General features: G+C 40.4%; 1 protein-coding gene across 3 annotated transcripts in view; it reads right to left on the bottom strand.

Annotated features, from left to right (window-relative positions):
* epha3 (eph receptor A3) overlaps nt 1-26,621 on the bottom strand; it is a 166,681-nt gene that overhangs the window by 26,070 nt on the left and 113,990 nt on the right. For all 3 annotated transcript variants that reach the window (XM_030080617.1, XM_030080619.1, XM_030080618.1), the window contains exons 7-12: nt 22,748-22,910; nt 21,621-21,726; nt 20,953-21,017; nt 18,814-18,939; nt 13,205-13,390; nt 6,785-6,846 (exon numbers count right to left, since the gene is read on the bottom strand). In XM_030080617.1, coding sequence (XP_029936477.1) covers nt 6,785-6,846; nt 13,205-13,390; nt 18,814-18,939; nt 20,953-21,017; nt 21,621-21,726; nt 22,748-22,910 — 708 coding nt within the window. The remainder of the gene's footprint in view (nt 1-6,784; nt 6,847-13,204; nt 13,391-18,813; nt 18,940-20,952; nt 21,018-21,620; nt 21,727-22,747; nt 22,911-26,621) is intronic.

Below are 26,621 nucleotides of genomic sequence, written 5' to 3' on the forward strand. Positions count from 1 at the left end.
AAAGAAAGAAAGAAAGAAAGAGATAACTATGTGGCGGGACAATAAGGCGGAAATAAAGACATAAATAAAGGAGAAGCCGAGTGTTAATGGCAGACTTATATAACAGACAGAGGCAGGCTGACCTTTCTGCCTATTTGCATATAGTGGACCTTTCTACATTAGCCTCCATAGCATTTTCATTAACCTTTAAGAAGCACCTCTGACATTCCCCCTCTCATCTGCAGCTCAACTGTGAAAAATCCCAACGCCCGGCACACAGCAATGTATGGAAATAACTGTTGGCCTGATATATAGAACTGATGATGGATATGATACAGTTTGATTACGTAGTTATGGTGTAATTAATCACCACTACACGAGTTGTCTATGCGGAGCCCTTTGACCTGAACTCTGTGACATTTTGCTCTGGCTCCACACAAGCATGAAAGAATGTTGTATTATAGTTAGTTTCAATTTACTGCATTGTCTAAATGCCATCTCAGATGCTTCTCCACCCATAAAAAATTGTAAGATTGGCAGAAAATATCCGTTATCTTCTCCGGCACACAAACGGATGCAGAATCTGTAATGACCACTCAACATTTACTTTAAACTAACACCTTACTAAACATTATGTTGGGGCTTCTGGGTGAAATCTCTCCCCAGATAATAAATACAATCGCTCTATTGGGTAAGATGTTTATATTAAAAACTCGTCCAAGAACTAATTTACGTATCTTTAAAAGTACACAGTGCAGCCGATTTCTTTTGGGAAAAAAATAAACAATATTGCTACAAACCATTAAACAGTAACTCAGCACAATATGAACTGGAAAAAAAAAATGCTGCAGCAAAGAGTGGGACTATATAAAACTCTAAGTACACTCTACCTGTCATATGTATCTTTCAGTTATGAATTATTGGCACTTTCGATTGAATTTTTTGAATGACTGAGGGGATCCCATCCATCCATTTTGATGTTTTTTGAGGCGGAGGGCTTGCCCATCTTTTTATGAGTCTATACTGTCATATTGCCATTGTGTGAGTATTGTTATGTGCATCATTTGCCTTTATTTATAAATTCAAAGGGGAAAAGAGAGGGAGAGAGAGAGAGAGAGAGAGAGAGAAACAATGAAAAAATATAATCATCAAAATGATGAAATAGGTGCAAAACATCTGTTACAAGCTAAGACAATATCTATCTTCCCAGCACACACAAAAACACTATATCCAATTGTTGAGAAATCTTTTCATAATGCTGATAATCTAGATGATCTCATTTGGATTATCTTTGGGATTTTTTTTTTTTCTAGCTCTGCAGAAATGTCCGCAGCAGAGTGGTGAGGCGCAGCCATGGAACACAGACGGGAGGAGACGTAAACAAACTCAAACACAAAACAGATTTGCGAGCTCTTTTTTTTTCCTGTTTGAGTTGGCAGGAGGGAGTGTTTACACTGGTTTACACTGGCGAGTGTGTGTGAGCAATCCTATATGTCTTGTGATCTGCTGCTGATGTCTGGATGGGGAACGAATACAAACAGAGCGGGACTGAGGAGAGAAGAAGACGGAGACGGGATGACAAAATGCCACTGGTAACAAGAAAAGCAGCGAAACGCCAAAAAAGACATAACAAAATCGTAATATCCAAGCTTGGAAGTCGAAACCGCCAAGTTGTGGGTAAGATAGTGCGTGTGTGTTCCCGCTACAGGGTGTCTGAAACCTGGAATTACAGGGATAAGTGACACCATACTGTATATGTTTTTCTGCTTCCACACCACATTAGCTGTCAGAGTGATGTAAGATGGGTTTCTGCTCCCTGAATGGAGATGTGGCTACAAATCCCCCTTCTGACAAGCTGTTGATTAGCACGGGGCTGATATATGGGCTTTTTATTGGAAAGCCCTTAAATTGATGCTGAGGAGACGTTTTGATTGGATTGCAGGCAAGTACCCATGAATATGTTATTATTCTCATCCGGCTAAATGCTTTTCCATAGGACTTTCCACCCTGATTAGGAATACAATTCTAGAGGGAACATTGAATAATATTTTGAGATTTTGCTTTTGGCTTGAAAATGGTTCATTTTAATCCTTTAAAGCCCAACATTATTTTTTTTTTTTTTAATTCACCAATTTACCTCAGGTAACATCCTCTAGTTTTTGAAAATGTGCTCATGTATAGTATGGGAAAAAAAACACAACCTATGCTAAATCAGCTGAAACATGAAGGGGAAAAAAAAAAAAAACTTTTTTCCATTCATTTTTTCCCATTTCTTTCTCTTTTTCTTTCTTTTGCACTTTTGCACTTTCTCTTTCTTTTTTTTTATTTTTTTTTTATTTTTATATATATTTTTTAAATTATATTTTACCTGGTTGCCTATTTTCCTGGATCCCAACACTGAACATGGCCTAGTTATTGCTGTACAAATATGACTTACTAAGGACAAGAACCAAATACATAAATTAATAAATAAATAAAAAATACCCTTTTTTCCTTGTCTTATCAATCAGGGGGAAAAACAAGGGGATTTTTTTTTTTTTTTTTTGGTAGGGGTTCTTGTCTTAGGTCTTAAGTAAGAATAATGACACTGTAAATGGGCTCGTGGTCTATTGAATAAATAATACATTTTGAAATTCACCTTCAGACACCCGTATTAGTCGAGCACTAGTGTGTGTGTGAGTGTGTGTGTGTGTGTGTGTGTGTGTGTGTGTGTATGCTTATATTCCTCTGCCCCCCTATATTTTCAGCCATGGCTGCTCCCGTGAGTTTGCTCCCCTTGTGGTTGTCAAAGACTGCATCGCTTGTGAGATCAGTGGAAGAGGAGTGTGTTTTCCTTTGAAAAGGCGAGCAGGCCCAGCTCACCTCCCATTTAGTCTGGAGCAATTACTGGCCAGACCACCTGGCTTAGTTACTTCAAAGCTTCCACATTCAGAACACGGACATGAGCTGCGATGAATAAGCGGTGAATTTGCATGTGTGTGTGTTTGCAAGTATGACACATCTCCAGTGATGAAGTGCAGGCCTCTGGGAAACTGGCAGGAAACAGCGGCTACTCCTCCTCCTGGATCAGCCTGGATGCTGTGCAGACGCATGTGGAAAAGGGCTAAAACAGGCTTCAGAGCAGATGCTTTCATGCCAGGCCTGTGTTGACTTAATCTTTTTTTCTCCTGTTGATCTAGTATTGTGGCTTGGCTGTTGTGCTGTGGCTAATTTCAGTGAGGCGGGTGAATTTCTCATTAAGAGAGACGGAGGCATGGCAGGGAACAAAAAGTCATTCCTGGCCTGAAGAGCAGTGGGGATTCAAAAAAGCTCGCCATTTGATATGCTGTGTATGGAGACCGGGGCTGACGTATCTCAACTGCTAAAACGATCCATCTCAACATGTCGCTTCCTCGATTTCCTTCCTCGAGTCTCGATTATCCTTGAAACAAGTGAAAGAATCTGCCAGTGGTGTGAGATCATGATCAGGATTTGCAGTTCCAGTGTTTTCACTGAGAATCAACTTGTTTTCATGATTTTTCCTGACTCATTAATGACTGCAGTACAGGGCAGAGATTCCCAACTGGTGAGTGAGTCCACTTAGCATGTGAGTACAGAAAACAATTATGAGAATAACATGAAAACTATATAACAAAATAAAAATGAAGACTTCTTACGGTACAAAAGAAAGAAAAGAAAGATGGAAAAAATTATCTATCTATCTATCTATCTATCTATCTATCTATATATATATAATATATATATATAATATATATATAATATATATATATATATTATATATATATAGTGTTAAAAATGTGAAAAATTACATGTAAAAATATTATAAAAATGTAAACATGAAACTTTCGCCTTTGAAACTGGTGATGAAAACAGTACATATTGTTTGGTTGTGTATGCTCTTTTCAAAGAGACTGACATAAAGTGCTTGTTCACTGGACACAACATCGATATTTTTCAATATTCTTGAAAGACATAAAGGGAATTTAATTTAGGTTTCACACAGTGACCAGTGTGTTACAGTAAAAATCGTGGATTACTGCACTTTGCATTTTGTAAAACTAAACTGAATGGCTCTTGAATTAGCTCATGTGTGTGGAGCGTGACTGAGGCAACACCAGGCGAGAACGGCTGGGACGGGGGATTTCTGAAACGAGAGAAACTGCGCTGTCAACAGTCCAAATTATCCCACCATGTGGCTGCTGCGTGGCCTGTGATTGGCTGACTGGTAGGTGGCTGTTCAGTGAAGAGGGTTTGGAGCCGGAATAGAAGTGACTCTGGTCCTTTGTGAGTGTGTGTGTGTAGGGGAAGGGGCAGTCTTATTCTGTCTTATAATGTATAATGCACCAAATGCAATTGATTATGCAATATACTTGGCACTTGATGCATTGTAGTTTTTTTTTTCTCTCTTTTTTTTACTCTCTTTTTTAGGTGTAGCCTTTTTACATTCTGGTCAGGGACTAGAGATGAAAATTAGTCAGCCTTGGCTAACTGTGGCATATATACATCTCTGGAAATGTTGATTAATGTGCACTGCCCCGGGAAACTCAAAGGTGCACTACACAAAATTGCTGTGGGTTGATTGAAATTTAGACTCAAATGACAAAAAAATGTGAAAGCACATATATTTATGAGGCCAGGCTAGAACCATGTGGAGCCAGCCTTCAAATGATGTGCTTATTCCACTTGTTTTTGTTGGCTGAGCCTAAATAATCCTCACTTCAAGTGCACCTTTAAAGACTATGAGACTTTGCAACATGAAAGTGGCAAGTTAGAACAATCTCATCCAAAGTTGTTTTTTTCCTTCTTATTAATGTTATTTTTTTATGTCTTTTCTGTGTTTTTTGTTAACACTCAGAGGAGAAGAAACACATCTGAGCGAGTTGCCAGCTTAGAACTGAGAGTATGATGTTTCAGTAGCTCACGTTAGACACCGTTTTTTACTAATCCCCAGTTTATCCTGAGCTGAAACATATAATACAGCAGGCAAAATCACTTGTAGGGGTTTTTTGATATCCATTAAAATAATCCCATGGGGATTTCTGTGACAACAGTAACAATGAAAATCTGCCAAACCCAGAACCCAACTTTTGTGCTGCTGGAAATTTTTTAACCGTAAGCCTCTATAAAGGCCATTGGTGTTGCTGAAAAATAATGGTGAGCAATGATGATGAGGGACATTTAAACCTGTCAGGCACTGAGAAAATAACATACAGACCATTTACAGCTCCATTCATTCTTATTTCCCACAGTGCACCATGTGGTCATTTGTAGCTACAATTTGACATCACTGCTGAGTTTGGAGATCACACTGAGTTGCAGTTAGTTAGCTCACACAAATGAGCATGATCAAATATGAGGGTTCAGGACTTTGATCTCTTGTGTCTCATTTTTTTAATAGGTACCATTACCATTATTAGTGCATAGCCCAAAAAAGGGTCTAATTTGTCCACTGTCTGATAGAGGAAAAAAAAAATTGCACACTTGCGTGATTTTCTGCGCTGAACAAAATCATATATGTCTTATTTCTGAAACAGCACTTACCTGTGATTATATTTATACTATACTACAGTCTGTCTACACCTGTCTGCAATCCTGATCCAGTTTTGATGCCAATATAATTCCCTTTTGATGCTGTTGAAGTTGTTTAATTTCCTTTTAGCTCATATTATTTCACATTTCGGAATCACAAAAAAAAAAAAAAAAAAAAAAAGGAGTGCAGCTTTCTATGGACCCAGTGACATACAGGTACTCCACAATTATCTGCACGTGTTTCTGAGTTGAGTGAGGATTATGACTGTCTTCACATCCTCCACAACAAGCGATGGAAAAAGGAAGAAATATGATTCATCTCCATGCTGGATTTGGTAGCGTGTTGTAGCACAAGGATTTATGTTTTCACCAGACTGGAAAGTCGTGCGGTATTTAGTGTTGGAAGGAGCACCAGAAGTACCACAAGTAGAAGTACTGTTGCTAGAAGTAACTCTTAGCTTTTTGCTGCTATCTTCACCAGATGATGATGAATGAATAGATAAGTGAAATGATAAATAAGTACTACTGTAAAAATCTACTTAACTAAAAGTACAAAGTAGCTCATTTAAAACATAATCAGAATAAATGTTAATGACTTACTTTTAGAAACAATAACTTTGTCAGATGTGATGTTTTCCATACAATTCTAAAAGGACAGGAGGCTAAAGTAGGCTGTATCATTGTAGTTGGAAATTACCAAAAAAGAATTTATGACAGTCCAGGTTCTGATGCTTACAGAGAGCTTGCACAATAGATCTTTTTCACAGCAGCTGTTTTCGGCATTAAATAGCAGGTAAACACAGGCGTTACTCATGATATTAATTCAAGTTCTGTTGCATTTATGCTCAGCAGAGTCCTTCCAGTGAATCAGCATGAACATCAGCAGGACCCTGGCTCTGTTAGACCTGAATGGCACTGAACCTTCATTAATGTCAACATGGCTGCTGTGAAGAAGGTCTATGTGTACTCTGTAGGAGATAGGGTTTATTAGTCCCTCAGGAAAAATGTACTTAAGTAAAACTACCCACTACCCACTCAAAAAAGTACAAGTACACAAAAACACAAGTAAATGTAATTAGCTGCTTCCACCCCTGATGGTATTAAAACTGGTCACAGAGTGTGTGCTCCTCACATCACCTCACAAAAACTAGCTACCCAGTGTGATGCACGGTGCAAAGTAAGTGCAAATCCCAATTATAAAGTGCTGGATGTGCAGTCTTTTCACAGTCCATTCTGTTAGCGTATGTGTGTGTGTGTGTGTGTGTGTGACACCTACTCTCAAGAAGCTGTCCAGGGATCCGTTCTCCATGTACTCTGTGACAATCATCACGGGTTTACCTGCAAAGAAGATGAAGATTGAAGTCTCTGGTCATGTGATAGCCATCTTATCATTCAGTTTGCAGAACTACCAGACAACCAGCTGCACCAAAACCAAAAAAAAAAAAGAAAAGAAAGAAAAAACATAGACATTCCAACATATTGATTTTGGATTTATTCCCTCAAACTAGTATAGTCACATGGAGTCAGCTCATGGAATATGGGGAGGGTTTTAACTTGACTTAAAGCAGACCTACATGAGCCATGATAGGGACCAGGTTCCACTCCCTCTCTCTCTCTCTCTCTCTCTCTCTCTCTCTCTCTCTCTCTCTCTCTCTCGCTCTCTCTCTCACACACACACACACTCACATACACACACAAACACACTCAGGAGAATGAAACGATCCCAGTTATAGTTTTAGGGTCCCAGCAGGTCAGCTGTCAGAAGATGACATCTTTATTCCAGCGAAGGATCTGGCTGTAAATCCACCCTGCCCGCTATCATCTGTACCTGATCAGACTACAGCCAACGCAAAGGTTTACAACCAGGGAACAGAGAGAGAGAGAGAAAAAAAACTCCCTCCGAGAAAACTTTAAATCAGCCATTGTTAAATGAACAGCATCGGTGTCACGACATCTTTGTGGCTTTGCACTCCCGTCTCTCCCCTGTAACTCTTTACTGATCTCCGGCTTTTTATTTTTTTTTTTTTTCATTCCCATCAGTGCGTCCTTCCTCCCTCTCTGCCCTTTCATTCTGTCATTTTAATGTTTCTTTCAACATCATCCCTCCTTCTCTCCCTCTTCCGTGCATTAATGTGAACCCTCCCCACATCTGGCGAGACAGACGGGCATCTCCGCCGCCGTCGAGGGGCAGACCGGAGCGGCTATAAAGGGAAAACACATTTATTACCCTGGTCGCAAAAATAAACTTTATATTAATAATGCTGAGAGCCGGCTCCCTCCCAACTGGACCGCATTTTAATTAAGAGATCGAAGCGGATCTGAAATATGGTTTCAATTACTATTTGAAATGGATTTAATTGCTTCTGCCCGGATTGATTGATCTTGTCTGGCAAGAATGAACCAATCAGATTGCAGAAAAATTATTACTGCAATCCCAGCTTATTTGGCACAACTGACATATTAAAGCAAGTGAGCTCCAGTTTGTGATCATCACAGGGTTAAATGAAAAAAAAAAAAAAATCAGTAATGATAATCACTGATAGTTTTTCAAATAACTTAAACGTGCAGTATATAGAATTTCATTGAGATGAGAACCCTTTAAACTCAGCTGACACGAGTCAAAGCAGTCCCTCAACTTCAATCAACGCTCCGTTTGGTGTGGTGCACCTTTAAATGAGTTTGAACCAACTCGCTATGTTATTATGTATCTCCATAACCCCATTTTGATGTGCATTTTGCCATATCAAAAAATTAATTGGCTGGTAAAAGTGAAACTAAAGGTTTGTATGCTTGCTTGAAGTAGATATCCTTTGAAAAAAAATTATGATGGAAACACATTTGCTGTAGAAAAACAGAAAAACAGGACGTGTGCATATTTTAATCACATGACCTGGTTGTTCTTTGACCTCTGACCTCAGATGGAGCTACAATCATGGCGGTAACTCAACAGGTGTCTCGATGACTGAAACGTTTGGTTTCCACCGCCAGTTATCAGTTCTGTGGTTCATGAATGGTGATGACTTTGTTAGCCGCAGCGGCAGAACATTTTAAGGCGGTCGTTTCAACCAAAAATTCAAAACAGAGGGATTTTGCTTATTTGTGAAAAATGTTGTACCCGCTGCATGATTTACAAAATGGTTTGTTGGAATATAAAATGTGGTTAAACTGCAGTAAATGGGCCAAACATTTAAAATCACTGGTGTGGTCTTTTAAAGTCTGAAAATATGAATACAAAAATGCATGATCATTGTGCAACTAGGCCAACACAGCCTCCTAAAAATCATGTTTAATTCAACTATTCAACTAAACTGCATTCTTACTTAGGTTTAGAGGGGAACATATTTTTTCATGGACAAATAATTTTCTAGTCAACTTGTCTAGTGTATCATGCCGGGCACCATTTTAGCCATCTTCTTTACTTTAGTCACCAAAAATACTTTTTTTACAGCTAGTGAAAGGCTAGGTTTACACATAAAAACCTACTTGGTTAAGGTTAGTGAAAAGGTTAGATTTAGGCATTAAAAACTACTTAGTCAAGGTAATGTACTGTAATTTAATGCTTGCAAGACACAAACTCTACTTTTGCTTTTAGACTACACTTATAGAGCGGTCTTGGAACTATGGGATTACAAAAATTCTTGTGATATGTTAAAAACAATCATAATCCAAGACAACAGGGCAGTCCCCTCAAAAGGTGACTGGGAATACAGTTTAGTTGTATGAGAATGCGATTTTTAGGAGACAGGGCTCACTGGGCCACGAAGCCAACCAACAAACAGGTTGCCTGTAGCAACGCTCCATCATCGTTCCCACAGATAGGAGGCTGGATGCCTGATGCATTAAATTTGTTCCTCATTAAACAGATGTTATGGAAACACACCTTAATTTGCTTGATTTTCTTTTTTTTCTTTCTTTCTTTTTTTTTTTTTTTTTTGCATCATTTAATTAGGTGTTTGCAATTCATTTGTATGATTTATGGAAATGCAGCTCCTGATAACGTTTTAATGCCAGACTATAAAATGGTGCCAAACTGTTGAGCAAGTACAAACTCCGGCGGTTTAGGCTGGTTCACTGCAGCCCTGCTTTAAGTCCCAGAGCAGCATGGGATGAATCAAGTAATTCCCAGCACTTTCTCCCACTATTAAAAACCCCCTCATCATCTAAACACAGTCATAGATACTGTTAAACAACCCTCCCCACCCCCACACCTAAAAGGCCATGATGGATCGCTCCGTTTACCAAAGCGGACGGCTTTTATAGTCGCAGACGGGAACACACACTCCCTATCCTCCCTCCTGTCCTCCGCCCTCTTCCCTTCCCTCTCCCTCTCTCTCTGTTCTCAACACTGGCAGCAGAGATAAAGGCCCCAGAGCCCCTTTGTTCTGCGAATACAAGTGTATGTGTGAGTTCATGCGTGTGTGTGTGTGTGTGTGTGTGTGTGTGTGTGTGTGTGCGTGCGTGTGCGAGTGTGGGAGAAAGAGTACATGAGTGTATGTGTGTGAGGGGGTGCATGTCTGCAAAAAATGCAGCCTGTGGATCAGCCAAAAGCAGCAGCAAGGTAAATGAGGTGTGAAAGTCTCAGGATTATTAAGAATTAACAGGAGCAGCTTAATAAATCACCCTACAGCGGTGTGTGTGTGTGTGTGAGACAGAGAGTGTGTTAGAGAGAGAGCATATCAAATGGACCTCTTAAAGCCATGCCTAGCACTCCTGCTGATCTGAATCACGCACATGTGTTCAGGGTATCCCTCCAAAAGTCATGTACGCATACACACACACACACACACACACACACACACACTACACTACTGTAGATACTGGGCTTCCCCCTTCATCCTTTTCTGAAACCAGCGAGGAAACCACAGTCCTTTGTGATTACTGATAACATTCCTCACCGGCTGGACGCTAATAGGAAGAGTGTTGTAAGATTTATTAGATAAACACACTCCCGATGTGATGAGGGATTACGCAAATAAAAAGCTCTCTCCACATTTGTAGATGGACTGCGTTCAAGGCTAGATGAAAAGGGATTTGGAGTTGTTTTTCTGGTGTCATGCATGTGTGTGTTTTAATTTTAAAAAAAAAAAAAAAAAAAAAGAAAAAAGAAAAACTTCTTAATTTTAGATGAAGGGGGCACAATAACATTGACTGTTTTTCTTTTTTAGTTGACAAAAAATGTACAATTTACCAAACCAAAATGACTGGAAAATGAATAAACCATTAAGTTGATAAATGGAATATCATACTGAAGAAATACAAGTAATTGGCCGACTCCAGATTCTAATGACGACATCAAGAAGTAAAAGCATGTTAGTAAAAGCAAGCAGATTTGGAAATTATGTGATCATTTTTTCTGACTTGTTTGTAGAGGAAAGTATGGAGCCCTTCACAATGCAATAAAATTTGCCAGTAAATTGTGCAATATCCTAAAATGTGTGTATGATTTACTTTTATGTGCTCTCAATTTGCTGTGTCGCGCTTTTGAATTAATGAAACTGTGCTCACATTTTGTATAATTTGTCTTAAGAAAACGCCAACAATACCAGAGATTGGAGCCCTATTGTTGCACGGGCACCCTGGGAGGCTACTGCATCCAAATGTTATAGCCTCATTTATTGTTTTAATAATGATAAGTCACTGATAAGCTGATGGGCAAGCATGATGTTGTGATCGGGACGGACCCATCATTTCAAAAATGAGGGGGACAGGATGTTCAGAAGAAAGACATTTTTAACATAAACATAAATCAACAGGTTACTATCTATTTTACTGTATGTATTTCGACCTCTGAACAAAATGAACCCAATTTGTTTTTCATGTTTTTTTTTTTTGTTTTTTTGTTGTTTTTTTTTAGTTTTGTTTTGATTTAATTTTGGGGTAAATTTGTTGTAATTATATTTGTCTTTATCTAATTTAATTTGAAATATTGTGTATATTTTCAGTAATGACAAATTATGTTATAATTTTCCAGTAATATTTTTCTAGTTTTGGTAACATTTTGGGCATGATCTTACTTTTTTTAAATTTTTTGACTATTTTATTTTTTGATTTCCTAATTCACTTGTTGGCTTTTCCCCATGTTTTTGAAATAAATCAAGTCAATTTTAGAAGCTGCCAAAAACTGCAATAGGGGTTAACTATTTAGTGACTGGACACACACACACACACACACACACACCCCACGTCCCACCTTCCATGTCCTGCTACCTTCCTTAGTTATCTCAATGGCTGGAAAGTTTTAGCATGTCATTTTGTGTACTTGTGCCATTTCTGATAAACAATAATGCCGATATTACCACTGAGTTGAATGTATAGGTGGGTGTCAGGATTGTACAAGGGAGACCAGAAAAACTGTAGCAAAATGGGCCAAACTGAGAGAGAACAAAACCTGAGGGCTCCACAGTGGAAGAAGGGGAAGCTCTGCAGGTATTTTACTCTCCTCTTTAGAATAAGCAGAGCAGCAGAGCTACTTAACAAGCCCAGTGCCCGGGGAGACGCAGGGGCCAGGCCCACTTACAGCGACAAAGTTCAGACTCATTATTTCCCTGTTTCTGAAGCCCCTCCTTTTTCAAGAGGCCGTCTGCGAGCTAATGATAGTCTCATAAAGAGACCCTGAGGGGAGCGAGTCAGAGATATGGATTTATGGATTTATGCTCGCTTTGGACACAGGCTTTGATCAGAGCGCATTGATCTGCAGAGATTTACACCCCGGCTACTCAATAAAACTCCTGTAGTCTTTTGCAAAGGTGTCGGACACTTTGGACCCATTTGTCAAAGACACCGTGAATCTGGAATCGCTACAAAGACTCTCCAGAGAGACCTTATCGAGGATGGAACATGAATGCAAATCATATGATTATCTGTTCTATTCTTTTTTATTCTTTTCTACTCTATTGTTTCATGTAACATATAGACATGGCATCATGGGGATATTCCATTAAAGACAAAATATAGACTGTACAGCATTCTAAATACAAAAATAAATAAATTAAATTTCTACATTATTTGTCAACTATCCCATTAAAATGTTTTCAAATTTTCACCAAATGGACTATCATTTATGTAAATTTGAATACATTTTGAATTCAGTTTTGCAGTAACTCAAAATTGCACTGAGATTACACGCATGCAGCGCTTTCATCTGCCGCTTTATTCTCTCTTTATTCAACCTTTATGTAACCTGGCAGATCCCTTGAAGGAGTATTCCACCCTGAAAACACACTCACACCGCTCTGAAAACAAGGACGGGGTGGCTCACCTTGTGGTTCTGGTGCTGTTTTGTTGTTTTAGGGTGGAATTCTGTTTTTCCAACGCGACGCACACACAGAGAGAAGCTGCAGCTACAGTGGAGCTTAATGGGAGAAACAAGTGTGCCGTCCCTTTTTTTCTATGATGGATTTCTCCCTGTGTGTTTGTTCAACATTGCTGCAAATCACCGAGCCTACAAAGAAGCCTTTGTTGATTTATTTTTGGAGGTTGACATTGAACCCTTGCAGCTAACACTTCTGTTTTAGATTGCTGAAATTTGCTTTCCTATTAAACACCACTGTTGCCCTGAGAATATCACCCGGTGAGGTCAGCGGAAGGTTTAAAGTCTAAATGATCCTTTAAAAGTATATTCCTACTTGCACAGCAGCAACTGATACGCATTTTATTCCTTCAAATGCCCTGGTTTGAGTTGTGTGTGCGGACTTACTGCGTGTCACCACCCCCTCCAGCCTGATGATGTTGGGGTGGTCAAACTGTCCCATGATTGACGCCTCGGCCAAGAAGTCCCGCCTCTGTTTGTCCGTGTAGCCAGCCTTCAGCGTCTTGATGGCCACGCAGATCTCCTTCTTACTGGGCAGCTTCAGGCGACCGCTGCACACCTCGCCGAACTCACCTGAACACAAAACAGAACGGCGGAGGATGCAACAGGAGTCATCGACTGCTCTGGTGAGGAGTCGCTTTTGAATCTGCAATCGGCTGTGTCGAAAAGGACAGTGTATTTCAAGGCGATTGATTGATTGTAAGTCACTTGTGATTTAATTTTAAGTTGATAATGTTGTTGTAAGAAATCAAGTGAACGTGCTCAGGTTTCAAAGGCTTTACCATCGTTCCCATGACTTGATTGGCAAGCGATCTACGGCAAGTGCAGTGCAGAATGACCGCATCAATGATCTGAACACTAAAGATTTCACTGCAATAATATATAAAAAAAAAACAAATATCTTGCTGATTACCGCTTCATGCGCAGTCATTAATCAGGCAATACATTTATTAGTTTTGGAGAGGAGTCATCGCTTAATTGTGTATCAAAACAGTCCGGGCTAATGAAAGCGTGCATAGTGAAGAGCTTTGAAACTGATCCACCCGAGTCCAGAACTACAGATTCCAGACTGAACCCGCTGCATGGTGACCTTTCACCTTTCTTTTCCATGTCGTATTCAAACCCACCGTGACTCAACTTCCACTCTGGGAGGGACCAATTATCATTCCATGCTGGTGAGGAGACCATGTGGTGTGTGTGTGTGTGTGTGAGTGTATTCTTAGGTACTGTAGTCTTCTAGGCACTTCAAAGGCAGCCAGCCATATTACAGCCAGTGACAGGGACTTGGCTGGACCGGAGAGGATGAGCGGAGTGTGTAGTACATCTGTGCACTTGTGCATGCGCGTGTGTGTTACTCCACAATGTATATGCATATTGAGTGTGTGTTCGTGCACGGTGATGTCAGAGCCGAGACATGTGCGGCTCCCTCTCCGGCCAGCGCAATCATTTCCCATAGCAGCTCTGGATCAGAGAGCGTGGGTCAAACTCTGGACCGAAGCTCCGGGTCTGGAAGAACTTAAGCTAGAATAATTACAACCTGTCTAAATACCGAAGCGCGCCTGCTCTTTTCTTCTCCGCTATGTTCTGCCGGCGCTCACGAGCGGACGGACGAGTCAGACTGGTGGACCTTTTCATGTGGTCACTCTCCGAAAAGAAGATCTTGGTCTAATAAGGCTTGATTGGGGATGCTAACCTTAGCCGTGCTGAATAGAGCTACACATCCCGCTTTGATGTTAAGGTCTGACCCATGTAAGCAGAGTGCCGCATGTGTTTTGTCTTCTAACACACAATCACCACTTGGCACGAGGATCAAAGTCTTGTTAACGTGTTTAATGAAGACAGATGGGGATTGAGGCAGGGCTGGAGGAAGAAGAGGTATGTTGTATATTGTGTAGTGAGCCTTATGTGGCTTTAAGGAACACAAAGATGGGTGGTGAGTTGCAGTAGAGCTGATATGCAAAAACGTAAATTATACGTGTCACGGCTCCTGGTTTTAATGTTCCACTGAAGCTGTTGCGCACACTTTTTCTCGTGTTGAAATAGATGTGAAATGCATGGTTGTGGTGTCAAGTAACAAAGTGTTCAACAGAGTGTCCATCAGCGCCCTCCCTGTTGCAAGAGCTGCACCGGGAGTGCACTGTACAGCATTTTGGAAGAGTGTTTTAAAGTGAAACCAAAAGGGTGATGTGCATTCTTCTTTTTCAGCGTCACTGCTAAAAATCACGTTGCTTTCCCGTGTGCGTCATCTTCAGTCATATCAGATGTTCCTCCTGTTCTTGCAGCAGGGAAGGAGTTAATGGACCAAACTTGGTGAATGAATTGCACTGGACGATGGAACAGCAAATACTAAATTGGTGAGAATCTGAATTATCACTTTAAGCCTTACACTTAGGCTAACCTAGCTCTGTTCCAGGATGTTAGTTTCCATGGCAAACCTGTTGTTAGCCTACGCCCACCAACACCCTGCCAGGGACAATGTAAAATGCCAATGACGAAATTAAATAGTACAGCAGGTAAAACAGTCATTCTGGCTTAACAATCGACACACACTTCCCAGTAGCAGCTTTCCAGTGCAGATAAATATAGACTTATTGCAGAATGCGTTGTTGAATGATGTATGGGCAATGTGTGTACCTAAATAAATGTACTTTGTCTCTGCTATGCCCATCAAAAATGTATTGAAGTGTACTCCAGTGTGGACGGAGAGCGAGGTTATTGGGTAAGATCCCACCAATATGATTTGTTTGAAGGCCCGTATCTTCTGTTGATATTCTGTTTTTGAATTTAATAATTCAAATAATTAGCAATTTAAGTAATATTATTCTGGGTAAGGTGGAAAAGCCTCTTAAAGTCCATTTAAACCGTCATTGGACACCAAACTGAAATCCAAAATGATGCTAATACTGGTAATAGTAATGTATTCTGGAGGTGGAGGACCCGGACTGGCCTGTATCCAGTTTTTAAAGAAAAGCCAATATTGGACCAATATATCAGCCTCAGCCTAACACGGAGATGAATGCGGTGTGTCGCAACTATGCACCATGACAACCGTAGAGTAGAATGTAATGTAGTCCGGTGTGGAGTCGGGTATTAGACTCTGAGGCCGTTCTGACAGCTTTACAGCGCGGAGGCCTGGTGGGACTCGGGAGACCGGCCTGCCGTTATGTGCTGTGTGCTTTAGCCTCCATCTACTCTGTCTGCACTCGCCATGAATCACAATGCATTACCCTCCCGTCTGCACTCCTGCTCAAGACATCAGGGAGTACACGGAGAGAGGAGAGGAGCGGGGGGTGCAGAGAAAGAGGAGGGTAGGACAAGGAGAGAGCATGTTGGGAGAGAGGTAGGGGAGGATAGAGAAAAAAAGGAATGGGCTGTAGGAGCAGAGGGAGAAATTGAGGGTAAGACTACCAATTTCTTATCTTGGTTCTTACTGATACCAGCTTTGTTTTATAACTGATCAATACTATTCTAGTTGTCTGCAGAAAAACCTTAAAGGGATAGTTCACCCATTTTGAAAAATGTGATATTATTTCACTTCCCCTCCAGCTGTCCTGTAGGACAGTAGTGGTGCTATCTTCCTCTCATTGTTACTGAGTGCTGGATACTGGCTGGATGCCATTGAGGTGGACTTCCAATTCTTAAACATAACCACCTGCCTGTAAGGTACGTGAACCGTATGATAAAGGTGAGCCTAGGAAAAGGAGAAGCTGCACATTACTTGCCAGCTATTTTTATGCATCCAACATGTGTAACTGTGTTCAATGAAGGGAACAAACGATGGCCAACTTAAGCTATCAACCTCTGTGGTGGCTGCTTCTCCTTTGATGCGGAGTGATACAAGAAGTGCAGAAGGTACCGGATCTTTTTGAATGTTGATACAGCAAAAAATACAGTTTTCAGCAGTAATTTGAGGAAAATTATCGTCCATATGCAGTCAGTAGTGTATTTTAGTTTCAAAAAGTGATATTCCTAATTTGATGTAAAAGCCTCTTTGAAAGGATAAAGGCTGATATTTTTAAGAATGTTAGCTGAGGGGAAGTCCAGCTCAATGGCAGGAGGCTAACAGTTAGCATTTGGAGCATCCAGCCAGTATCCAGCACTCAGTAACAATGAGAGGAAGATAGCACCACTACTGTCCTACAGAACAGGTAGAGGGGAAGTGACATAATATCACATTGTTTTTTAATGGGTGAACTATGCCTTTAATTTGAATTGATTCTAATATAGCATTTTGAGTTTCAGTGGAGAATTTTAGTGTCATTAAAATAGCCACATTACAGATGTCACCAGAAAATGCCATTGGAAGCTTCAGACCAGAGGTGCTTAAAACCCATAATGGTCTAATCCTAAAAGGAATCAAAGCGTTTTGTGCTTTACAGTCATTATGTCTGTCTCGAAAGCCAAATGAAGAGAAAAAGGTACAATGAGGAAAAGAGGGAAGTAAGGAGGGAAGGGGGGACGAGTAGAGCCATAGGGGGTGTAAACCAATATCCCAGCTGGAGAGAGAGTGAGTTACCTCCTCCTCTCCGTCCATGCTTTTATCCCTCCATCTCGCCCTCCATCATGGAGGTGTGGTGGGAAGAAGGGACCACAAGCTGGGGCGTTAAATGATTTCTCATTCCCAGCTGTGCTTTATATGGCACACAACTGACTGTCATGGCCTGCTGCAGTCTCCAGGAATGCAGATATGTTGGACCAGTGCACCTCGTCCACTTTGAGCGTATTTATGCATTTGGCATGTGCTTTGGTCGCCTGAACACGCTGCCAAAGAAGAAATAGTGTGCTTGAGACTTGATATGATATATATGGAAGCACTGGGGTTGTTATAGTTTTATTCGCCATATTCTAAAATTTAGTGTTGGATTTTGCGCACATTTTTTTTTATGCCATAAAGGGATAAATAAAGCCTTTGCAATGTTGGTGATGACGAGCACTCCATAAAATAAAGGCAATTTTATAATAATAATATTTTTTATCGTTTTCCTTCTTATTATCATTATTTTCACATTTCATTTGCATTTATCTAGTTTTAGTTTTTAATTTGCATTGAATGACTTGATGATGTCTGTTTTGTGCTAGTGGTTGAGCACACTTTTTTAAATCCCTTACTTGATTATTTCAAGGCATTTTTTTAATTTTTTTTTTTTTTTTTTTTTTTTTCTTTTTTGATAGGGCCTGTTTTCACCTCACATCCCTGCACTGACCACAGTTCATTCTTTTCTCATCACCCGGTTGTATAGGCCTACTGTCAGCTGATTTGAGCCTGTTTTTTATGGGAATTTCCTCCTCCATCTCATTTACAGTGCAGGGAATTTAATAGTTAATAATAGTCAAAAGCTAAAGAAAGCTCAAGAGAATCAATTGAGTTCTGAGGGCACAATATCAAGTTTCTACAATGACTGAAGTTCATTAGATTCACTTATCAACCCTACTCCCTTTCTCATCACCTTCCTTAAAAAAAATGCACTACATGAAACTGAAATTGAAAATTACTGGAAACATTTTGTGTTTGAGGAAAATTAAGATTTTAACCCTTGAGCACCAAGCAAATTCATTTGATTTGTGACAAAAACATGTTGTATTTAAAATCGAATTAAATGAAAATTACAGTTAAATGACCACAAAATTGCTGCATTTAAAAAAAAAAAAGCGAAAAATTACAAAAAATAATAATAACCTAAAAAAATGAAAGACTAAGAAAATAGAAAATAAATAGTAAAAATGCCAGGAAATTAGCACAAAATGACCATAAAATTAGCACAAGTAAAATAAAATAAAATAAAATAAAAATACAAAAATATGTATTTAGGTATTATATACATTTGAACTAAAGTTACCATAAATAAATAAATCAATTTAAATTTAAATTTAAAACACAGGCGCCTGGGTTTAAACATGTTAAAACTGAATATTTGTAGTTTCCATTGTGTTTTTGGTTAGCTTTGGTTTTATGGATGGTCTGGGAATGTGTTTATTTATTTATTTTCCCTTCTCACCTGCTCCCACCACTTTGTCAATGGCAATGCAGGAGGCGTCCAGCTCCTTGGCGAACTCGTGCACAGCCTGGCTGGGGTCCTCGTAGGTGTGCGGGTCCACGTATGTCCTGATGCCCGGCAGACGCACTGCAGGGGCAAGAGAGCACGGTGCCTCAATTAACAAAAACTGTGTGTGTTTGTCCTCTGACTGTGTCAACGACATATCACCTCGCTAGCACTCCGCCAACACCTCACAAACTGGAGTGTCAAACATACAGCGAGAGGCGTTCGAGTGATAATGAGAGCCCTGGAAGAAGAAAACATCACACCTCTCAAGCCAGGAGTTTTCAAAATATTCAGTTTCTAATGTCTCACTAAGTCGAGTGAGGCAAGTCAGCACAAAACACACTCAACACATCAAGCAGCAGGTCGGGACATGTGGACTGCCAATGAGAGCCAGTAAATACACCAAATCATGTGTTACAACAACAGTGGATTACAGATGTTGTTGAGTTGAAGAATATGGCACGGCTCCAAGTAAAACAGCTCTTTTTATTTGTTCAAATAAACCCCAATCAGAAAATGGATGGTCAGATGCAAGCACATTCACCACTGTACAGCTGATTTGGCACCGGCATAGCGATACAAACACATGCACGCACACATACTCGCTTGATAACAAGGAATGACTCAACATTTTGTGAGATAGTCTGATGCACAGTCTCAACAAAATGCTGAGTGAATGGGAGCAGGACATTTAAATATGAAAAAAGGACGAGTTAGAGTTAGCGACTCAAAGTGAAGACCTAAGACCAGGAGACATAAACAGTTAGCGATAAGCAGAGGTGGAAAAGGAATAAGGGAGGCGAGAATAAAGGTGTTTTTAACCACTTGAGCTCTGATTCCCCCTTAAATTTCCCCTTAACCCTTTATAGGGCAAGTGACTATTTTTGGTAATTTCAGAAATTTTACATATCAGGCCCATCCCCTGTCTCAGTTAGTTCAATAATCATTTGGTCTTCACCCAGCCAATCAGCAAAGATCGCTCTACATCCCAGGTCACATGATTGTGGCATTTGACCAATCTCAATGGCTTTGATTTTCTATTACAAAATGAAAATTTTAGAAAAATTTTATAGAAGTAATAAAGTCCTGTCATGTTCTCTAATAACAGTCTAGGGTTGTTGTTTTTTTTTTTTGAATTTCAAAGTATTTCAATGAGTGCCCTATAAAGGGTTAAGTAGCTTCAAAGTTAGAAAAAAAAATTCCCCTTACTGGATGACAATAGTACACAAATTTTCTTTATTTTCTGGTCGAAGCTTCATTGAAGCTACGTCACACTTACATTAAGTGAAATATTCAAAGCCATGCGGCTGTTTTATGGCTGCAGCATTACATCAGATAAAAAGCATTTACTGTAGATGTCTTGTGCATTTTATACACATTTCCCTGGGATATAGCAGGAACTATTTGGGTTCTTTGGAATCTCCCCTAGAATTTACCATAAAGTTCATTGGGTTTGAGCAAAGTTCGGCTGCGCTGCAATGACAAACGCACCCGTGGGAGCGGCACAGTTAAAGACGCTGAACCTGTAGTCCATTTGCTTTGGGTCCAAAACAGGGGACACGTTTGTACTTGGGCACTTTTATGCACTGGATCAGTTACATTCTGCATAGCAAATCATAATATATCAATCAAAGCCACATGGAAGCAGTCATTTCCTTCACTGGTCAGAACTTTGGTTCAGGAAAGGACTTGCCTCTGTGGTAGAAAAAAAAAACTCATCCTTAACCCACAATTAGAGATTGTTTCACCCACAATAAACAGCGCTCCATGTTAGCTGGGTGGGATCACAGTTCGGTCAAATTCTCCCTCCAAAATGTAGCCCCAGGGTTGGTTTGGAAATGGACCGGGAAACTTCCCTCTCACAACAAGGTCTCGGTCCAAGTGCTGCGCTCTCATGTGGCCGAGCAAACCCAACGAAAGGGGGAAAACAGCGATAACAGCTCGGAGCTGTCTGCTGTAGGTGTGAAAACACCCCGAGACACAGCCGTCTCCAAGGTGAGCTTTAGGTTAGGTAGCTGTTTAGGGAACGTATCGGAGAGTGGAGAGAGGACAGGCTGAGCCAGGCCGAGGGGGAAAACAGAGTCCAGTACTTACAGTGGCCGTTGCCAAAGTGCAGTCTTTTCTCATCGGGATGTTTGGATTTGCTGTGGCAACAAAACCTGCCAATCCAAACAGAGAAAGGTCAGAAGTAGTGCCACATTTTGCTATAAGACTTCACTCATTGGCTCAGATGCTGCAGGGTACTGAGAGCTGTGTGTGTGTGTGTGTGCGTATAGATGTGTATGTGTGTGTGTGTGCCTGCAAGTGTGTGCATGTGTAATCCAGTTTGCTCCCCACTCTTATAAGCCAAGAGAGGATCAGTAAGTCTTATAATGAGCCATGGATTTATACTCTCTCTGAACAGCGCTGACTGCCAACATCAGCCCCACACACACACACACACACATACATACATGCACATAAACACAGTTCTCATGTTGTCCTTAACAGCAAATACAGAGGAGAGAAGGAAGGAAAATGGCATTGCAAGTGCTGGGTCAAATATCGAAGCTCTCGCACTGTGGCGTTTATAGGTGCGCGCACACACACACACACACACACACACACACACACACATGCACACACATATCCAATGTAATGCTAACATCATATACATGTGATTTTGATCTGTTTCATCTGGGATGGGTGGGAGCAAACGGATCTCTGCTAGGAGGGGGCGGCAAGCAAACCAAAGCACCGAGTCTTGTGATTGGTGGACAGACCTGCCAATCAGGACATAGAGCAGCACAGTGAGCAGGATGATGGCCACGGCGGAGGAAATGGCAATCAGAACCACTTGGCTGCTCTCACTGGAGATCGAGAAGGCTGCTGTGAGACGGACAGAGAGAGAGACAGGGAGTGAGCGATGTTAACTTTTTTGTTATGACAAGATAATCTTAACCCTTTGAAATCCAATTTTCACTTCAAATTCTCCTGAAATAACTTCAAACTTAGAAAGAAGAACTTTTTTTTCCCACACTGTATGACAATGTCACATCCCTATCCGATATCTGCCGCCTGCAGGTTCATTAAATCTACATCAGACTTGTACAGAATGAAATATTCAAAGCCAACTATTTTATGGCTGCAGCATCACATCAAATCCATACAGTAAATGACAATATTGGCCCCACATAGCAAGAAACCGGTGGTTTTTTATACGTGGACCACAGCGTGGTGCTGGAAAGAACCCTTGTAGAGAGGAACTTTAGGAGATGTATTCAGGAAATATAACTATAGATATACTTTTTAACAAGTAATTATAATTTCTATGCATAGTACTGAGTAATGGTTATTTAGCATTGTGCTACAGCAGAAGCCTTTATGGTGCCATACTGACCCCCTGTGATAAATCATAATACGAATCTTTATCTACATGGTGCTTATCTACAAACATTTTACAAAGTTCTTTGCAATAAAAAAGAAGAAGAAGTAGGTCACATGGAATAAAAGGTAATAAAACCAAGAAGCAAATGAGAGAAGATAAGTGATGAAATGATGAAAGAGAAATGAAGATAAATAATTAAATCCGGAGTGTAAAACGGAATCTTAAAAGAGTTTGAAAAGATGACACTTTGCACTCTTAACAAATATGGTTCTAAACAGAACCATCACATGGCTCTTTGGGTCTGCGCTGCAAAGAACCTCTGAGAACATCTGACAATGCTTCAGACCAGCTGGAGGAAAGGAACTTCTTCAGAACAAAAAGCCGGGTATTTTAACAAATTATAGGATTCTTTCTGTAGTTGTGGTTCCATATAGAACCATTATCCAAACCCTTGAAGAACCCTGTTTTGTTTTTTTTGGGGTTTTTTTTTGTTTTTTTTTCTCTGACTGGTGGGGAGCTTACAGTCGGGGCTGGTCTCGAACTGGAAGCTGGGGCTGCTGGCTCCGTATCCAGCGGCGGTGCGAGCTCTGATCTGCAGCAGGTAGGCGGTGTCGGCCTTCAGACCGTTCAGAGTCACGTTGCAGCCTCGGGCGCGCAGGATGGTGTAGCTGGTCTCCTGCTCCTCCTGCAGGGGGAGACGAGGAGGACGGGGGCGGGGGCGGGGGAGACAGAGGGAGAGACGGAGGGGGAGAGAAAAGAAGAGGACAGAATCAGTCGCTCAGAAAGCTCAGTTCCTTTTTTCATTCTTTGTTTCTGTCTTTTTACTTTCGGGCAGGGAGAGGCAGAGGGAAGAGGACAAAATAGAAAACGTTGGTTTATTCTTTGTCTTTTTTCTTTCTTTCTTTCTTTCTTTCTTTCTTTCTTTCTTTCTTTCTTTCTTTCTGTCACTGAAAAGAAGATCTGAGTTAAGATTACAGCTAAATTTAGTCTAGTTTGTAACTATTGACCAGTATCTATCACAACAGTGCTGATTTGCATGTTGATACAATATATGCTTGAACACGCACACACACACACACACACACACACACACAAACCGAGAAATGTCCTCGACAGTTTGGCAGCTTGCTACCCAATCTGATGAATTATGACTTTCATATTTTATGACTTCTCTCCTACTGATCTCCTCTGATAAAGCAGCAGGAGGATTTACACACCAAGAATGTATTCAGGCCATTGTTTCCAGATGTGGAGGGAAGAGAACAGGAGGACAGATGAGGGTGCAACAGAAAGGAGAAGAGGACAGAAAAGATAAAACTGAGGCTTTTCACTTTGACACTGACGAACATGAGTTTGTTTGTTTGTTTGTTGGCTTGTTTTTGGGACAATAGTACAACTAATGCCAATATTTTCATTTCTACATTTGTCCATTTTCAATCCAAAAAGGTTAATGTACCTTTGTCTTAATTCTTAACATAAATTCAACTGTGAGTCACTAAAAGTCTCAATTATTAAAACAATTATTAATGGGTTGCCGTAGTCACAGTGGTAATAGTAGTGTACATATTCATGCAGATTTGCATGGAATATAATCAAAACATTTTACACTTCAGAATGCAGGCTTTCAGCTTTCATAGACAGCAAGAAGAAGTATCGATTCATTTTATAATAACTGTGCAATTTAAATGCAGCAAATGTGTCAAATCAGAGGTTGAAAACATATATTGGTCTATATTTAAATTTGAGTAAAATAAAATTTTAAAAAAAGACCGTTTCAGCCACATACTGTACATCTCTCTGTCCAAAGTAAGGAAGATGGAAACTTGCAGATAACAGGAGCTTTCCTCCAGCTGTGGTTTGCTTACATACCACACTTTATGAAGAATATTCCACCAAATGCCCCGCCAAAGTTGGTCATGAGAAGATAGTCATCACCAAAGCTATGTCTGTGTGTTTGTGTGCATGTCTGTGTGATTATACTTGCTGGTACAATGGTATGTGCCATAATTGTCAAGTGTTCCCAGATGAGAGACAGAAAGGGGCCGAGAGATGCATGCGATGGATTAAACACATACTTTCTCTGTCATTAATCAAAACCAAATAAATAATAATGAGAAGCTAATTCAAACAAAGCCAAATGTTTCTGATTATTTTGCGAGTTAATGTAAGAAAACACACAGTGGAAATACATGCCTGGACTTGTGCTTGGTCATTTTGGCAGTCCCACTATCACTGCTGTTATCTACGCCCTGTTCTCATTTCCCTAAACATACTGGGATGCATGCCTTTTGTTATTAGGGTTAGTTTTAATATTTACTTACATAATATTCCACTTGCCCCAGTTGACAAATAAATTGAAAGACATAGATATGACAAAATGTGGCTATTTTGTGTTAGCTGGGGGGAAGTCCATCTCAATGGCAGGAGGCTAACAGTTAGCATTCGGAGCATCCAGCCAGTATCCAGCACTCAGTAACAATGAGAGGAAGATAGCACCACTACTGTGCTACAGAACAGCTAGAGGGGGAAGGGAAATAATATCACCATTTTTCAAAATGGGTGAACTATCCCTTTAAGGAAAAAAAAAAACACATGCCACTATTTTCCTTCAAAAGCAACTACACCGTTCTGAAAGCCATGTAGGGGAATAAAGTTTGAAATGAAAATACAGTTTTTGCGTCTCTGTGTTTGGTCTGGACAGGTTCAATACGGCTCATTTGAAGCGTCCAGGGTGAAAACTGCAACCCGGTCCCTGCTCCAGGCACCGCTGAAATCACATTATCTTTTGACCCAGTTCTAATCTTATGGAACAAAAGGTTAAACAGGGGAACAATTGGACAAGGCCGAGCTTAAATCTTAATGACAATCTATTAAGAGATGACTTCAACAATCTTGAAAATGAGCTACACGCTGTGTAACCCAGCCAAGCTTATAAAAACCATCCAGAACCCAAGCATGTCCAAGCTCAGTCAAATCCTCATTTTATAGATGCGGTTATTAACAGGGACTGTGACACACACACTAGTGCAGTCGATGCAATAAACACACAGTGTACTCACACACACACACACATGCACACAGTGTCCAAGAGGCACTTCATTCCCATTAATGGAGTGGATAGGAGTTTTATGATGCACAACGCTTTTTAAAGTGGTGTGTGTGAGGAGGTAACTGATACACCAGTCCTGCACCGGGACGTCTCTTCATCACAGCTATAAATCTCCTCACAGCTTGTCACCGTTCAGTGCTCAGGACAGCATGTGATCCCCTGAAAATCACACACAGGTGTGGCCCAGCCATCTAAATGTGAGTGTGAGTGTGTGTGTGTGTGTGTGTGTGTGTGTGTGTGTGTGTGTGTGTGTGTGTGTGTGTTGTTACGTTTCCCCACCCAAGTAGAACATAAACTAGAGAAACAAAGGTTGCCAAAGGGGAAACTAACATAAACTGCATGAAAAACAAAACTGGGCCTTGGGTTCTAAAAGGTGGCAAGGGAATATTACTCCTCCCTGCCACCCACTAAATCTATCAAAATGATAGAACAACAAAAAAAAACCCAGTAAAAGAAATGAGTGGACGACAGTGGACCAGGGGAAGGACAAAACACAAAAACCCCACACAGCACACAAAATCAGTTCGACCTTACTAAATTCCAAGAGAGCCAACTGAGGGTGTTGGCTCTCTCACACACTCACAAAAAAACCAACTGAACTGAGAAGCAACTGCCCCTTATATATCCACCCAGCCCCGCTGATTAATCAGACCTTCAGCTGGGAGTGGACACCACAGGTGCATCCACTTGCTCTGAACGAGCAAGGTGATTCTTGTGGGGGAAAACTCCAGTACTACCAAAACAACTCATAACACCTCCCCCCTAAAAGACAAAAAATCTAACAGATTTGTTGACAAAAACAAACTTCCACTCCAATATATCAAAAATAAAACGTTGCGAGGAGCATCCATATGGCTTATGATGATTGAACGGGCCACAAAACCAAATCAGGTCCAAATCATCCACTTAAATAGCCAATACTCTAACACAAGAATCAATAGTTTAATTTTTATTTTCTTCCTAAATAAAATTTCAGGCATTTTTATGCTCCATTTTCAAAACAGGTTCATATATCCAAAGGAAAAAAAGTCATTCAAAAACAGACTTACTTCTCAGAAAACACAATAGATAATGTTTTCAATCAGTCACTGCTCGGGATAAACAATCTGCTACCAAATTGTCATTCCCTTTTATATGTTTTATTTCCAGCGGTAGTTCCTGCAAGGCTAAACTCCATCTGAGTAACCTGCGATTAGCAAAAGCTGACTTTTGCAGAAACAACAAAGGATTATGGTCTGTATATACCACCAAAGGATCTGAGGTGGTAACATAGATTTCAAAGTGCTG

This window comes from Myripristis murdjan, chromosome 21 (genome assembly GCF_902150065.1).
Source record: "Myripristis murdjan chromosome 21, fMyrMur1.1, whole genome shotgun sequence".
Classification (NCBI taxonomy): domain Eukaryota; kingdom Metazoa; phylum Chordata; class Actinopteri; order Holocentriformes; family Holocentridae; genus Myripristis; species Myripristis murdjan.